The sequence below is a fragment of the Cryptomeria japonica genome, chromosome 5 (assembly GCF_030272615.1).
Source record: "Cryptomeria japonica chromosome 5, Sugi_1.0, whole genome shotgun sequence".
Taxonomy (NCBI): Eukaryota; Viridiplantae; Streptophyta; class Pinopsida; order Cupressales; family Cupressaceae; genus Cryptomeria; species Cryptomeria japonica.
In genome coordinates this window covers 181122851-181139505 of record NC_081409.1, presented here as the reverse complement: position 1 = coordinate 181139505, position 16655 = coordinate 181122851, and the positions used below count along the sequence as shown (strand labels likewise).

Sequence of the window (16655 nt, the reverse complement as noted above, 5' to 3'; positions counted from 1 at the left end):
GTAGTAAAAAACTTCTAATTGGCAAACCTAAATATCTATGGATTGAATCCTGTAATAAAAAGTTTACATCGCCTAGTGGTATAGATATTTAAATCCTGTAATAAAAAGTTTAGATCACCTAGTGGTATATAAAAAACTAATTAATGAGCACACCTAAGTATCTAACTGAATCCTACAGTAACCCCAAAAAACTGATTACCTAGTGGCCATTGGGTATCAAACATTTATAGGTCAAATCTACCATACCAATTTCAAATTTGTGAAAAATAAACAGAAAGTGCCTTTTTATAAACAAAAAGTCATATAAGGTAAGAAAAAGTATTTAGCATGATAAGGGATCTCGTTGTAGTTGAATGCACATAAAGTGTATAAATCCATTTTGTGATGCGGCTTGTATGCAAACGTAGTTCACATGGAGCCCATTTTTTATAATGAGAGGAAGGAAGAGGGCAGGTCCCCTTCATATGCATTTGCATGCGCACGATCTACTGTGTTAACTTTTATAAGCTATAAATAATCACCAACATAACAGTATGCCCACCGCAAAGCCATGAAAAGAGGGAGAATATCAGGAATTCCTTTTCTGCGCCTTTAGCATTTGATTTCCTCCTTAAAAATCAAAACGTCATGTAGAGCCGTGGCTGAATCTCTTCCAAATTCCTCTATAGGTTTCTTCTTCTCGTTTCTCATGCGTTAATTGTAATTTTGTGGTTCTTATAGATGTTGATAGTACGTTCTCTTCTCGTCTCACCTTAGTTGTCAGGTCTCAGAATTATGCTGCGTTAGAACCGTTGCTTTTACAGTGCTAAAGAAAATCAGCATGTAAATTCGCCATCTTACTACCCAAGTATGGACTTGGGCTTAAAATAAAGGTGGGCTTGACAAGCTTTCGATGGCGTCAATACTGCAAGTCTGCAATTGGCAAGAATTTCCAGGTGTAATCCAATGCCAAATGCCAAATGGAGTCTGAATCTTGTCCCTTTCAAAAAGGTTAGGCCACAAAAGGAGAAAATAAATTGCGTTTTTTTCCTGATCCAGATTCTGTAGCCCATTCTATTCTATTTTGATTCTATTAGAATGACCATGTAGGTCCGTCAAAGCAATTTGCTAGTTACATGAAACATTATTCTTTTTCTTCTCTGTCCCTTCAGCCATGGAATCCAAGTAATGTTAAAACATGGAATTCCTTCAACAGGATGATAAAATGCCTTCAAACTCCATTTTTTCCCCCTAATTTCACCCCCAGAATTTAATTGAGAAGCCTATACTTTCTCTTTCGAGGATAGCTAAATGATTTTTTAACTTTCATTAACGAACATACGAAAAATTGCGTTGTATGGAGTATTCTTATCCTTTAATCACAGACCTTTGCTCTCACAGTAAAACATGAGTTTGAAATTTTTCTGTAGTTTTTGAGGCTCAAAAAATAAGATGCCTTGTTATTTGTTAAAAAACATAATATTATAGCAATGTAATCTCAACTTCCATAAATCTGTTACGTTTTATGTATTGTGTATTCCTTTCTTCACAATCCAAGTGAAAAGAAAAGAGTTTATATTTCCCTTCTGTTTCTTACTCCACCTTGAAATGGAGGAGACGTTTGTACCATTTCGAGGGATCAAGAATGATCTTAAGGGAAGATTACTGTGCTACAAGCAAGATTGGACTAGTGGCTTCACAGCAGGATTCAGGTACTCTACATGCTATTTATTACATTTTATTAACTGTATTTTAAACCACTCATGTATGTTGAATGTATAGAAATCATCTGAAATATTTCTGCTATATGATGCCATTCATTCTTATGCCTTTGCCCTAGCATATCTTTTTCACAGGTGTAACCTGAAATTTACAGTAAAACTTGCTTTTCATTGCATTTAATCTACTTAAAGTTTAAAATAACTAACAGGTTCTTGGGTTTATGATCTCAGTAATAGTGAATTTAGCTAATTGTTTGAAATTATTTTCATTAAAATATGAAGAGAAACCCAAATGCATGTTAAGCACTTGAACATCCAACAAGAAGTCACTGACTGCAAAATATGTATTATCTGTATTAACCTTTTTGACACTCGCCAATCCTTCATTCGTTGCACATTCAGGATCCTTGCTCCCACAACTTACATATTCTTTGCATCAGCCATTCCAGTGATATCATTTGGGGAACAATTGGACAGGAACACAAGTAAGAATTGCCACCTCCAGTAACAACTAGCGAGATTAGTGAAGAAGCCATTTTAAAATTTATTATATTTCAACAAATTTTAATATTTGAATTTGGTTCTTGCAGATGGTATCTTGACTGCAGTTCAAACATTGGCATCTACTGGAATTTGTGGAGTCATACATTCCTTTTTTGGTGGTCAGCCATTGCTAATTCTTGGAGTAGCTGAGCCAACTGTTCTTATGTATACTTTTATGTTCAACTTTGCCAAAGACAGAGATGATTTGGGCCCACATTTGTATTTGGCTTGGGCAGGATGGTATACATCTCCCTGCATATTCACGTTTAAACAAACACAACTCATGTCAATAAACTAGAATGAAAGTTAGATAGTATTGCCTTCACAAAGATTTTCAGGGATCAATTGAAAACAGGAGAAAGCTTCAATTGGTGTATTTTCTTCAATAAATAACTATAGTGTTGTTTGATCTGCAGGGTATGTGTCTGGACTGCATTTTTGTTGATCTTATTTGCAATCCTGGGTGCATGCTCAATTATCAACAGGTTCACCCGCATAGCGGGTGAACTTTTTGGTTTGCTGATTGCAATGTTGTTCATGCAACAGGCCATACGTGTAAGGTTCTAAGGATATTGGAATGTATATTGTTAAATATAATCTATTGAGGATAATATATTGAAGAGGAAATTTATCATGTTAGTCTTTTCTGAGCATGGCATACATGGTGATGGCCTATAAAACCTTTCAAAACAAACATGCTCTTCACTGTAGGTGTTCTCATGTTTTAAAAATCTTACAAAAGAAAAGATAATTAATTGCTCCTGATCCTCGATGTATAATTAACCCAACTCAAGAAACTCAGGAAGATTCCTTATAATTGTGTCACATACTATGCTGGGAAAAAATCCTTTTTTTCTTCTTGCAAATAAAATTTTGCACTTAAATTGCAGATTATCAGAGCCCTTTGAAGATCATTTTTTTAAGATAATGGGTTGATTAAGTTAAGTTTCTATTACAGGGCCTTGTGGAGGAGTTTCGTATCCCAGTGGGGGAAAATCCGAAACTTGAACAGTTCCAACCATCATGGCGTTTTGGGAATGGAATGTTTGCATTGGTTCTCTCATTTGGACTTCTATTTAGTGGGCTAGGGAGCCGCAAAGCCCGATCTTGGCGTTATGGGACAGGTATATATATTTTGAACTAATCTAATTCTGGTCTCTTATGCCATATGTAATCTTCTTTATTATTTTTCTCACCAACTCTTTATGTTGTCCTTTCTAGGTATTTATAATCTTCGTTTTGATCTCTCTGTACTCATATTTTGTTTGATAGTTATGAGTACAGTTTACTAGAAATTGGGACAGCATACAAAATTCAACCATGTAATGGAATTCTTTGCATGTCTCTTAAAGTGATCTCCTACGCTCTGTAATGTGGAATGGACTACAACTTTTTTTATGAAAGGAGTGCTCGACTGGTTTGTCCTTTTTGCTTTAAATTGTAGAATAACTTACACAGCTAACCATGTAAATATTGGACCATTTGCAGTCAGCACGTCAGCCATTCTGATGCTTGAAATTTAAACAATATAGTTGTGTTGTTCGAGAGGAACTTAAGATATTTCAAATAAAGAATATTCCACTGTCTATTTTGATAGTTTATGTATGCACTGTTGTCCAGTATTATTTTCCTTCAATGATATTCCAGTGACTTTATAGAGTCAAAAATACTTGATAGATTCTTCTGGTTGACAAAATAAATTGTTATCCTGTAGGTGATTTTCTAACTCCAGAGTGAAACCTATTTTTGCATTTACAGGATGGCTTCGGGGTCTTATTGCTGATTATGGTGTGCCATTGATGGTCCTTGTGTGGACTGGAGTTTCATATGCTTCAGCCAGCCATGTCCCAAATGGAATTCCACGACGGCTTTTCAGTCCCAATCCATGGTCACCCAATGCCTATGCCAACTGGACAGTTGTTAAGGTGCAGTCCCAAGATATGATTTGAAGGATGTGTTTTTTTCCCAAGTTTAGACAAATACAAGACTTGTAGCTGACTGGTTTGGAATTTTTGAGTTTTGTTTGTCTAGAATAAATATAAATTGTTTGCATAACAACTATGTTTTGCATAGTCTTCTATTTAACTATGCTGAAGTTTTCACTTTGATTGACCATTGTCCTGAAGAAATATTATCTTCAATAGAGGTTGGGAACATGCACCTGATTATGATATTTGCTTGTTGAAACAGGAAATGCTTGATGTACCATTATTATACATTATCGGAGCATTTATTCCAGCTACAATGATTGCTGTGCTTTATTATTTTGACCACAGCGTGGCATCCCAACTTGCCCAACAAAAGGAATTCAACTTGAGAAAGCCATCTTCATTTCATTATGACTTGCTTCTTTTGGGATTCTTGGTAGGGAAAACTGTATAAGTATGAATATATAAATCAAAGTGCTTTGCAATTTTTCCTGAAGTACAGGAATTTGGTTTGGAAAAGTCATTATAATTGAACTCTTTATTGTTTGTTATAACCATCGACAGTTGCCAGTATTTTATAAACCTTTCTGGCTGGTTCTCAAAATTATCTTATTTTGTTGCAGGTTATTTTATGTGGCCTACTTGGTATACCACCTTCAAATGGTGTTATTCCTCAATCTCCAATGCACACTAAAAGCTTAGCAACTCTCAAGCATCAGGTACTCATAAATTGGAGTATTCAAAATGCTTAATTAATACAAGCATATAAGCAGCACTGTTTTGTTAGGCAATTTCTAATGACAAAGTGTTTTATAAGTTTATTACAGTTGATGCGCAACAAATTAGTCAGAAGAGCACAAAAAAGTATTCAAACTAACTCAAGCCTAGGGCAGCTATATGGACACATGCAAGAAACTTACCAGCAGATGCAAACTCCATTGGTGTACCAGCCTCCATCTACTTTGGTAAGAGAGTCATGTTTTTGGATCCAGACACTCGTCTTAATTTAAACTTTCGAACCATTGATTTATTGGTTTAGTGGATGCCCTGGTTCATTTTGCAGGAACTTAAGCAATTGAAGGATACCACTGTTCAATTAGCCACAAGTGCTGGAAATATAGATGCTCCAGTTGATGAATCAATTTTTAATGTAGAGAAGGACATAGATGATCTCCTACCTGTTGAAGTTAAGGAACAGCGACTAAGTAACCTGTTGCAATCTATTATGGTGGCTTGCTGTGTTGGTGCAATGCCTATCCTTAAAAAGATCCCAACTTCTGTACTTTGGGGTTACTTTGCTTTCATGGCCATAGAGAGTTTGCCTGGAAATCAATTCTGGGAAAGGATATTGCTTCTGTTCACTGCTCCAAGTCGTAGATACATGTATGAATTTATCTGAATTATCCTAACCTATATATTTGCAATGTTTTCCTCCCAGCTTTGTTCTTTCTTTGGATAAAATTAAATGCTTGAAGACAGTTTGCTGAGTTCAAGACTGATCAAATGTTGTCATTAAACTTATGGTCACAGGGTGCTCCAGAAGTATCATGCTATATTTGTTGAAACAGTACCTTTCAAAACAATTGCTATGTTTACCATATTCCAGACGTGCTATTTACTGGCCTGTTTTGGCGTAACCTGGATCCCCATAGCTGGTGTGCTTTTTCCACTGCTAATAATGTTGTTGGTCCCCATAAGACAGTATGTGCTTCCATGGTTTTATAAAGGAGCACATCTTCAAGAATTGGATGCAGCCGAGTATGAAGAATCACCAGCAATACCATGCGACATAGCAATGACTGTAAGATACATACATCACATGACTAATCCAGAATATCACTTGCAATGACTTTTAATTTCTACCATATGAACTATAAGAAGTTTAATAATATAATATGTTTTTCCCAGGAAGCTGGATCTCTTGGGCTTGGGCGTGGAAATGGAGGGACAAAGGCAGATGAAGGCGAAATTTTGGATGAGATGATGACACGAAGCCGTGGTGAAATTAAGCACATATATAGTCCAAAGATAACTAGTACGAGTGAATGCACACAGCCTGGTGAAGCAAAGTATATTTTTAGTCCACGTCTTGGAGATTCTGAACGAGCATACAGTCCCCGTATCAGTCAGCTCAGACAGACACATAGTCCACAACTTGGTGAAGGGAAAAATATCAGTCCACGAACATCATCTAGTTTGAGGCCACATACATCAACTTCGAGTTAGACATTTCTAGGATGTGCAAATCAATAAACTGTAATGTTTGGCTTCAGCAAATACTTCATATGTCTTATGGCATATATAATGTCTTATTATGTAACCATACTGAGATAAGCTCCTTGGTTGTATTGGTATATCTTATAGATACCAGTAAGTCTATTTACCATGTAGAATATGTGTCCATCTCAATAAACAGTGTACCTTATATAAGTTTGAAATGAAATAATAATGGAAGTTGAGTTAAAAAAGTTTATGTTTTGAGAATGTAGGATTTTCAGTCATTGAAATTAAGTTTAAAGCCTCTGGAAAAACTCTCTAGAAGATTTTGTAACAATGTTTCAAAATCACAGTGTGACCCATCATCTGGATGACAACAATGAGACAGAGTGATACATTCATAGAGAAAGGACATGCCAAATAAGCAAGCATATGCTGAAGGATTTTGGTTCTTGAGTTATTTGGATCTCCTTGCTACTATGTTTTTCTTGTACTGACTAGTAAATGATGAAATGTTTTGCAGGTTTCAAATTTACATCACAAGCACATCTTCTAGAAGGATACCAAGCATAAATGAAATTTTTAAATCTCAGAATGACTATAAAAGAATCAATGCAATAGAATTTTCTTTACATATTTAGTTGGCCACCCATCAAAAAAGTGGTTTTTTTAAGTAAAGATTTTAAAAAGAGTATCCTGATGCATCGTTAATATTTGCAATGTTATCAGGAATAATCACAATCATTTTCAAGGAGTCACCTGTCTATTTTGAAAAAATAGAGAGTGCAAATGACATACAAAATAGTTTATTGGTGGCTATATTCCAAAATTGCTTAATCCCTTGGATAAGTGGACATTGAATTTGAAGTGATCTCTGTTTAAGAGCACTCAAACCTCAAATTCTCTTTTGCATTTTGGAATCGTAGCCTTTTACACATGAAAGAGATAATAAGGATTGACTGGTTTATATCTTTGTGTTCTATTTTGTCCCCAACATGACTCTGTTCCATACCTTATCTCCTATGTTCCTTGCGAAATATTGTCCATTTGAAGCCTGTGTATCTCAATTAAGGCACCCTATAAAGAAGTTCATCAACATCCTTCAGAAACTTTTGGAAACGTTCAATTTTACAATTTCTACACACATGATTATTTGAGTACTAAAATAGCAAATGTGCATTCCTATTAGAAATGCAATCCTTGATAGGAATAAATGATAGGTTACAACATAATTCTATTAGCACTAGGAGATGATACCATTAAGTTTTAAATTAAATTCTTCCACTGACAAAATATGAAACATTATCAAATCTTTGGAATCCCAAGGATGGCTATAAACAAATCTTATATTTCTGGTTTGGTAACAGTTATGGTCACAACTTTTAGCTGGTTTAACAATTCAGGAGCTTTCCTTCAAAACTGAAAACACATAATAGAGGTAAAACCGTAAAAGTGAATTTTATTTACTGAATCTATATTTGAATTGAAAAGCTTTATTCTAGGTTTAGAGAACCTATTGGAAAGCATAACAGAATTTGCAGCCTTTTGGTTGTTGGCCAAGTGTGCATTTGTTGCATACAGCAATATAATTTTAATATTAGAAATTTTAGTTGAAAGGAATAAGATAACTTCTTTGTTCAAGTAATTGCCAGTTATAACCTTTGAGTTTTACTTCTGAAAAAATGGGGATAAGGAAAAGTTTTATCCAATATGTGTCTTAAGAGTCCCATGTAAGTGGACTGAGGACAACCCCTTACTATGACTTTAACAAGAGACAATATACACATACAACACCCCAAACACGAATATTTAATGAGAATAGGAAATGCTCTAACATTGTAAAGCTAGAAAGAAACCTCCCATTGAGGTCACGACCTTGACTTAGACTTTTGACTTGAATAGTTATGCGAACAAATGATCAAATGGCAGATCAATAAATTGGCTCAAACTGACATAAGGTCTATTTATAGAAACTAAGAGATCAGTTCTTAGGTTAGTTCTTGCTTTGTTTAGTGGACAAGCAGACAAATGCTGTGGATAAGGCACATGTTCAAAGCTTGGGCTAATTGTGATGCAAAAGCATGAAATTGAAATTAAATTTATTTCTACAAGTCGATAGAGAAGGGTGCAGAGGAACAATTAGTGTGACTACAGTAAATCAATTGGGCAGAAGTACATGGGTAGTAGTGACAGCCCGTAGGAGTAACAAGCCACGCCTCGATGAAAAAGGAAAATTTAAGGATATAAATCAATAATGAAACTATAAATAAATAAATAAAACATATACAAGTATGACTCAACCAGTAAATAAAAGAAACTAGTCACCTTCACACCTTGAAATTAATGTTAACCAAACAAGTGCATGCTGGAGAATTTACCCTAAAGGACGGGCTAGGTGGATAGGGCCTTGAGAATAATCGCCAAGAGAATTCAATGAGGCAACCTATGAGAACTAGCGTAAGAAGCACTTATGATATCCAAGACACCAATATGGGGGAAGATGCTGGAATAACTAATCAAAGATAGGTTCAATAGGCTATTCTACCCCTTCTTGATCAAATGCCCATGTCAAAAAACTCAAAATTCGGCTAAGTGTTCCCTTTATCAGGGATCGGACTTCGGGCTTCCTCTGATCTTCCCATTTTGCCCAACATAGCCCCAAAGCCCACACCCCACTTTCCCTTTTCCATTTTGCCCAAGTCTTTCAGACTTCAGGTATTTAGGGTTTCACTATAACATTTTCCTTAGGAAAGGAAAATGTTACCTCGAACACAACCCCCAAAGCCCGACACCTTTCCTTCCACCTTTGTCCAATCTATTGGATATCGAAGATCGGAGGTTAGATTCAACCTTTCATAAAAGGAAAAGTTAAACCTAACCCCCGATGCCCAATGCCCGATGCCCAGTCTTTTCACTCACCCTTCCTTTCAAGCATTAGGTGTCAAGGGTCACCTTAATCCTTTTCACTTAGGAAAGAGTTAAGGGAAATCCCAAACCCTAATTCCCCACCTTCAACCCTCCTTTCATTTCAGTCCTCAGGGATCAAGGCTACACATTAACCCTTCCAATTTGGAAGACATTCAGGCACATCCCTAACACCTGATGCCCAACTTCTTCTGCCCATTCGCAAGCCTTGTCAAGGGTCGGGAGTCGAACTTCCCCTATAACCATTCCAAATTTGCGAAGGTTACAGGTGAAGTTTGATCCTCGATCACTTATCCATCCCTACCTTCCCCTTTTGCCTTTCAGCCTTTGGACTTCGAGGGTCCCCTCTTCACTTGGCACCTTGCAACATGAACTTTCCAAACCCAATGCCAATCTTCAACACCCAACACTACTTCAATTTGATATGCTCAACACTTCATCGACATTAATGCTCTACCAAATATCCCAACTACCACATTATGAACTATGGAGCTGCAAAAGAGCACTCAATGCATTTTGCAATGGGCTATCAAGTGGATGTCAAGCCCATGCTCATTTATTGCTACTTAATGGCCTCCATGTCTAATCTCCAAAGTCTACTTGTAGATTTTGGGGGTGATTTCCTTCCAAAAGCACATTTTTCCATGAAAATGCCTTGTCAAGGCATGGTGATGGCTCTCAACAAAACTCCTCAAACTCATCTAACCATCTTCATGTCTAATATCACTGACATTCTCTACACACGTGATCTTGGCATGAAATCTAGGATTTCTCCCTCTTCACGAGTTCTCATCTTTGGCAACCAGATTGTTATATATAGCATCATCATTCTTACAACTGTAATTTTCTTGGCATGAAATCTAGGGTTTCTCCCTCTTCATGAGTTCTCATCTTTGGCAACCAAATTGTTATATATAGGTTGTTAAGCCTCATTGTAAGGGGCCCAATTCCTTTGGGAGCAATCAGTTGATTCTCTTTGTTTTGAGTCAACTCTATCTCACATTCTCTCTACTATGCATTTCTCTTGCAGACTTGTAATTTTCTTGCATTTCGTACAACTGTAAGTTCAACCTTCGGCCTTTGAATGAATTAAGATCATAATTCTCGCCTCTCTTCTACTCGTGTATATTGTGCATTCTCACCTTCATGTTGGGTGCACATTATATTGTTTCTCTTACTTGTATGTTATGTTAACTTCATTTGTGAGTGTTGACCGTTGAAGATCTCCTTCCCTCTAAATGATCATGAACCCTAACCTCCATGCTCATGCCTGAGATTTGATGCAAATTAAGATTGTGCATCTTTTCGGTGCCTTGGATGATTCATTGTGCCATTTTTGGGGCAAGGAGAGAAACATTTCTCATCTTGGTGTATCACCTCCCCTTCATTTTTGCATTATCTCTCCTCCCTTTTCCTTTTCAAGTTGTTAGAATAGGTGTAGAATAGGAGTTTGAAGTGTTGGGTTGGTTCAACACTTGCACCTAGATCAAAAAGGAAGCCAACCTTCTCCAGAGATCCAACCCCCTTGCACAATGTCCCACACTTCGAGGTATTTCCATTGTGTCATTGGAATCCTGGGTCCAATCCTGTAGGGTGCAATTTAATGTGACAAAAGTTTCTAGCACGCCCGATGGGACTACATCTAAGCCATTCCATCAAACCCTCTAGTTAGAAAGTGCTAGCCCAAGTCACCGGCCATACCATAGTTTCTAGCACGCACAGTGGGACTAATTCGACAAGCTTTCAACCTCTATGCTAAGAAAGTGGTGTTGCACTTAGCATTTTGACCTTGAAGAGGTTTTCTATCAAGTACCTAGCAACTCTACTCAAGCCCAATCTCTTGTTCAAAGATCAATTATTGATTTCATGCCCAGAATTCAAATGAGGGCATCTTCTAGAGGTAACTTTCAATATTCAGAACTTTCATCTTCCAATTCTAGGAGTAGAATTTTCTTATCACCAATTAGAAGAATTGAAGTTGTTATCACTCCGTCTCCTAGATCTCAATCTACTCCATTTAATAGATCATCACAATCAAGGACTCCCACTACTCAGCTAAATAGACAATTATTTCACATGGTTGTTCCTAGAAATCAAGTTTTTGTCATCTTTTATGGAGAAAACCCCTCCTTTTAGCACAAAGAAATGATATACCAGTGGCTGCATTAAAAAGTATACCCTATTTCACAAGTGAAACAACCATTGCCCCAATAGAACACATTCAAGATATTGCCAATATCTACTCCATTCACAATGTCTCTGAGGATGATGTTGTTAATAGACTCTTGGCCACATCCTTGAAAGCAAAAACCTTGCAATGGTATAGGGTTGGAACCTAACTCTATTCACAATTGGGATGATTTGGGAGAGAAGTTATGTGAGTAATTTGAAGATAAAAGTGATCATCTATCACTTGTTGAATAGTTGACAACAATCAAGAGGGAGCTCCATGAATTCATGGGAGATTTTAATTTCATATTTCAAAAGACATGGGATAGAATCCTTACTCTAGTGAAACGATCTCCCAATCATGCTTCATGTATTATCTAAGAGCACTTAACAATGAAGTGGCTATAGGATTCAATCAATGGGTGGAGCTACTTGACCAAATGCATATGATATTACCATTAGGGCAGAAAATTGCTTGATTCAAGTTGGGTAAATAGCTTCAAGGCCACCAATGCCTCTATTCCCAAAAGTTCCCACTGAACAGCCCGATTTGGCTCCTATTCCCATTGCATCTACAAGTCAGCCATCTACTTCAGCTTCACCTTCGAATGATTTTCATGGAATTAAAGATCAATTGCAAAACTTTGGCAATGAGTTGGTGACACTAAAGAGGTGGCAAGCTCAAAATAGTAGGCCTTATTAGGTAAAAAATCAACATTATCAACAAAATAGGGCACCTTATCAAGGGCAAAATCAATGGAATTATGCTAGGCCCTTGAATATCGTGATCCTGCAGCTACAAACAGCTCAAAGGCACTTGTTCCAATGCAAAACAATCTTGCTCAAGAGCATGATTGGTGTCATCCATGCAATCAGCCTCATAATCAAAATGCATGTCAAAATGGAGAGCTTGTTCAAGCTCTAGTAGTGCAAAATGAACCAACTTCAGGCCAGCAATTTGATACAAATCAGACAAGTGCTGGTAATCAAAGTCACATGCAAGGGGATTCTACTTTTATCAAATGGCAAGAGGCAGAATTTTGTGGTTTAAATCAAACAAGCAATGAACACAAGATCAAAGAGGAGGGCAGTAGAAAGTGCAACATCTTCTATGGCCCAAGCTTCAACTTCACAAGCAACCCCGAATATTGCAACTCCTAGCACAAGTAAAGCAGCCGTCCTAAGCTCAAATCAGAACACATTTTCGAGCAACAAGAGACAAGAGGAGCCTCAAGTTACCCCATCAGCAAAATCAGACCTTGCTGTTGCAAAAATTTCTTCAAAGTCAAGTGGTGTTCCTTTCAACATGGTTGATCAAATGAAGATTGTTACCATGTGGGAGGCTCTCTCTATTCCATCTCAAACAGATTTGCTCCTAAGCTCAAATCAGAACACAGTTTCGAGCAACAAGAGACAAGAGGAGCCTCAAGTTACCCCATCAGCAAAATCAGACCTTGCTGTTGCAAAAATTTCTTCAAAGTCAAGTGGTGTTCCTTTCAACATAGTTGATCAAATGAAGATTGTTACCATGTGGGAGGCTCTCTCTATTCCATCTCAAACAGATTTGCTCCAAGAAGTGTTGAAGACATCAATCAATCAAATGAGATAGCAACAATCAGCAGAAAATCAGCTCCAACCAGCTTAGTGCGACCCAAGGAGGAAGAATATTCAAGTAAAATCAATGAGCCACCTCCCTTTTATCTCTCTTTAATCATTGGAGATAACATAGGTCCACAATTATATGATAGATTTGGGGGCTAATAGCTTTGTTATGCCCAAGAAGGTAGCTGATCTTGGCATAAAATATGAACCCGTGGCTAAGGGGGTTGTACAATTAGATGGCAATTCTGTTAAGACATTGGGGCTTGTTAAAATTTTGAAGTTAACCTTCCATGCATGCCCTGACTACACCGTTTTGCAAGATATATCAGTCATCATCTCCTTGCTTTCTTTGCCATCTTCTTATTCAGATATTTCGCAGCCAAAATAGGTGTGTAATTATCCTCTGATTGGTCCCATATGCTATTTAGAACAAGGTATGCTACAAAGATTACCATAAGGGCAAAGCCTATTGCAAGAAACCACATTGATCCCTACATTCCTAGCCCCGTGAACATGAATTGCACATTGCATGCAAAAGGGGAAGAATGTATTGTTCATGAACCTGCTACTCTTCTGGAGGAGGTTCCCAATTGCTTATTAGATGAACGGGGTAATGCTTTTCAATTTGCCCCATCAAGTGAAACAAAACAAACCAGGCTTGGCAGCTATTGCATTCATGAGGAGACTACTCCTATCCCTAACGTCGTGAAGACTCAAGAAGATTCGGAGGGGTTATGGAGTTTGTTATTTGATGGCTCAAGAAACAAGAATGGTCTCGATGCTAGAGTGATGCTAGTCTCTCCTAGTCGGGAGAGATATCACTTCTCCTTTAGGCTTCAGTTTAGTTGCACTAACAATGTAGCTGAGTATGAAGTTCTTATCCAAGGTGTCCAACTTGCAGAAAAGAGAAAGATAAGATTACTACAAGTAGTGAATTGATTGTTAATCAAATTGGAACTCAAAGCATAGCAAAGAACAACCTACTCATATCATACCAACACAAAGTTTGGGACTTGATTGAAGGCTTTGAGGCCTTTAACATTCAAAGCATTCTTAGGAATCAAAATAAACATGCTGAGAAACTTGCAACAGTTGGTGCTCAATATGATATACCAAAACATGTTGCAAACAAGAAGGAACAACACATCAAGCTTATTGTGCGGCTTGCTGTCCCAAACAATGAAGCAAATTGGTAGATATTTGAAAGTGATTGGCAAATTGTCAATTTCTTGCAAAATGAAGTAGAATTTTCTGCTAAAAAATATGGAGATCAGATTATGCAACTCAATTCCAACAAGTTGCCTAAAGGTCTTGTCACCTCGGAAGGCATACCAACTCAGATGATCAACTGAACAACAAAAAGATGAACCCGACTGCAAAGAAAGGTGACTACAAATCAGTTGCTATGGCTGAGGGAAAAACATTAAACTTGAGAAAGATATCCTCTATATCTAAACAAGAAACATGTGTTAAACTTTGTCAAAAAGTAAGATGGTATAGTTGCATGGACCTATGAGGCCTTAAAAGGTTTTGACCCAATTCTATCCCAACATACCATTGAATTAGATTCAATTGCAAAACCTGTTAGACAAAAACAAAGGCCGGTAAATCCCAAACTTGAGCCACTAATGAGGAAGAAGTTAACCAAACTCATAGAGGCCAATATCATCTTTTTTATCAAACACTCCTCTTGGGTGGCCAATCTTGTTCCTACAAGAAAGAAGAATAGGAAACCAAGACTATGTGTAGACTTTATTGGCCTCAATAGAACCTCTCTTAAGGATCATTATCCCCTTCCCTCCATGGAACAAATTCTTGCAGAGGATCAGTGGCTCAGAGAGATTTTCATTCTTGGATGGATATTCGGGCTACAATCAGATTATAGTCCAACAACTAGTCCACTTTAAGACTGCATTTACTACAAAATGGGGTACCTATGCATATTGTGAAATGCCTTTTGGACTAACCAATGCAAGTGCTACCTTTCAAAAAACAATATACATGGCTTTTAATGGTGTATTAGCAAATTTTGTGCTCATAGACCTTGATGATATAATTGTTTATTGAAAGCATGCAACTGATCATTTTGATCATCTTGAGCAAGTGTTCAAGAAATGTAGGGAGTACGGTGTGTCTTTGAATCCAAGCAAGTGTGTCTATGCTACAGATCAAGGTTAACTGTTGGGGCACATTGCATCTAAAGAGGGCCTAGTCATTGATCTAGAAAGAGTGGAAGCCATTCTTTCTCTTCCACTCCCCAACCACAAATACGATTACAGAGTTTCCTTGGTAGGATCAACTTTGTGAGAAGGTTCATTCCTAATCTTGCTACCATGGTAAAACCTCTCACTACATGTTGAAGAAGAATTTAGCATTTAGTTGGACCAATGAATGGAAGGGTAGTTTTGAAGAGATCAAGCAAGCAATTGCTCAAACACCCACTCTTGTAAATCATAATTATTAAAAGGATTTCATCCTCTATACTTTTGGAGGAGAATCAAGCATATCAGTTGTTCTAACACAACTAAATGGTAATATAGAGAAGCCAATTGTTTTCTTTAGTGAGAGACTAAAAGAATATGAGATCAAGTACAATTATATAGAGAAGCAAGTCCTTATTGTTGTTAGAGCATTGAAGAAATTCAAACATATGTTGTCCAACAACAAGATCCAGCTATTAGTTCCACATGCAAGCATCAAGGATTTCCTTTTGAACATGGATATCAATGAGAAAAGAGCTAGATGGATCACAAAGGTCATGGAATATGACATAAAAATCAAGATTGCTAAGGTTGTGAGAGGCAAGGAACTATGTGAACAACTTGTCTCATCTTTTGAGGCTCCTATAGAGGCTGCCCTTATGCTCCAAGAAGGTCAGTGCACCAACATTGACACTAACGCAATTGAGTGAATGATATGACTACTTTTTTGCAAGAAGGTAAATATCCTCCTAGTCTAGATAGGACCAAAAGAAGGCATTTCAAACTGCAGTCCATTCCATGTGTCTTGGTGAATGGCACACTTTTTAGAAGAGACTCTAATAGAGTCTTACTAAGATGCATTGAGAAAAATATGGTCAACAGGTTGTTAGAAGAATTTCATGATGGCCATATCTTTGCAAGGACCATAGCAATCGAGATAATGAGGGCTGATTATTATTGGCCAACTTTATCCAATGACTCACAAATGGGTGAAGAATTGCAAGAAATGTGCTTTCTTCTTTGGAAAGCAAAGATTAGCCTACCCTTCCTCTTCACCATATTCAAGCAAACCAGCCATTCACACAATGGGGTTTAGACTTCATTAGCATGATAAATCCTCCATTTAGTGTTGGTCACAAATGGATCTTGGCAACTACAGACTACTTCACCAGCTGGCTAGAGGCAATTGCATTGAAGGATGCCATTGAGGCTTCAATGTTGGAATTCGTTGATGGAATTATGACTAGATTCCGTCCTTTTCCACCATCATATCAAACAATGCCAAGGCATTTATTGGAGCCTAAATCACTTCTTGGGCAGTTAAGCATTGTATATACCAGAAGACTTCATCAAATTATTACCCCCAGGGT

At 37.3% G+C, this 16655-nt stretch overlaps 1 protein-coding gene across 3 annotated transcripts; it reads left to right on the top strand.

Moving 5' to 3' along the window:
* Positions 1–357: 357 nt before the first annotated feature.
* LOC131027113 (boron transporter 1) lies at positions 358–6653 on the top strand. Of its 3 annotated transcripts, none has more exons than XM_057957098.2 (12): positions 358–1691; positions 2103–2185; positions 2291–2483; positions 2660–2798; positions 3202–3367; positions 4002–4168; positions 4434–4607; positions 4795–4890; positions 4999–5136; positions 5235–5554; positions 5702–5972; positions 6080–6653. In XM_057957098.2, exons 1-12 carry the CDS (start codon positions 1588–1590, stop codon positions 6395–6397), a joined length of 2169 nt encoding a protein of 722 aa, XP_057813081.2. In that variant the 5' UTR covers positions 358–1587; the 3' UTR covers positions 6398–6653. The 3 variants fall into 3 exon arrangements, with proteins under 3 accessions (XP_057813081.2, XP_057813079.2, XP_057813080.2); XM_057957096.2 differs by having other exon boundaries at positions 1484–1691; positions 2141–2185; XM_057957097.2 differs by lacking the exon at positions 2103–2185 and having other exon boundaries at positions 1484–1691.
* The last annotated feature ends 10002 nt before the right edge of the window (positions 6654–16655 follow it).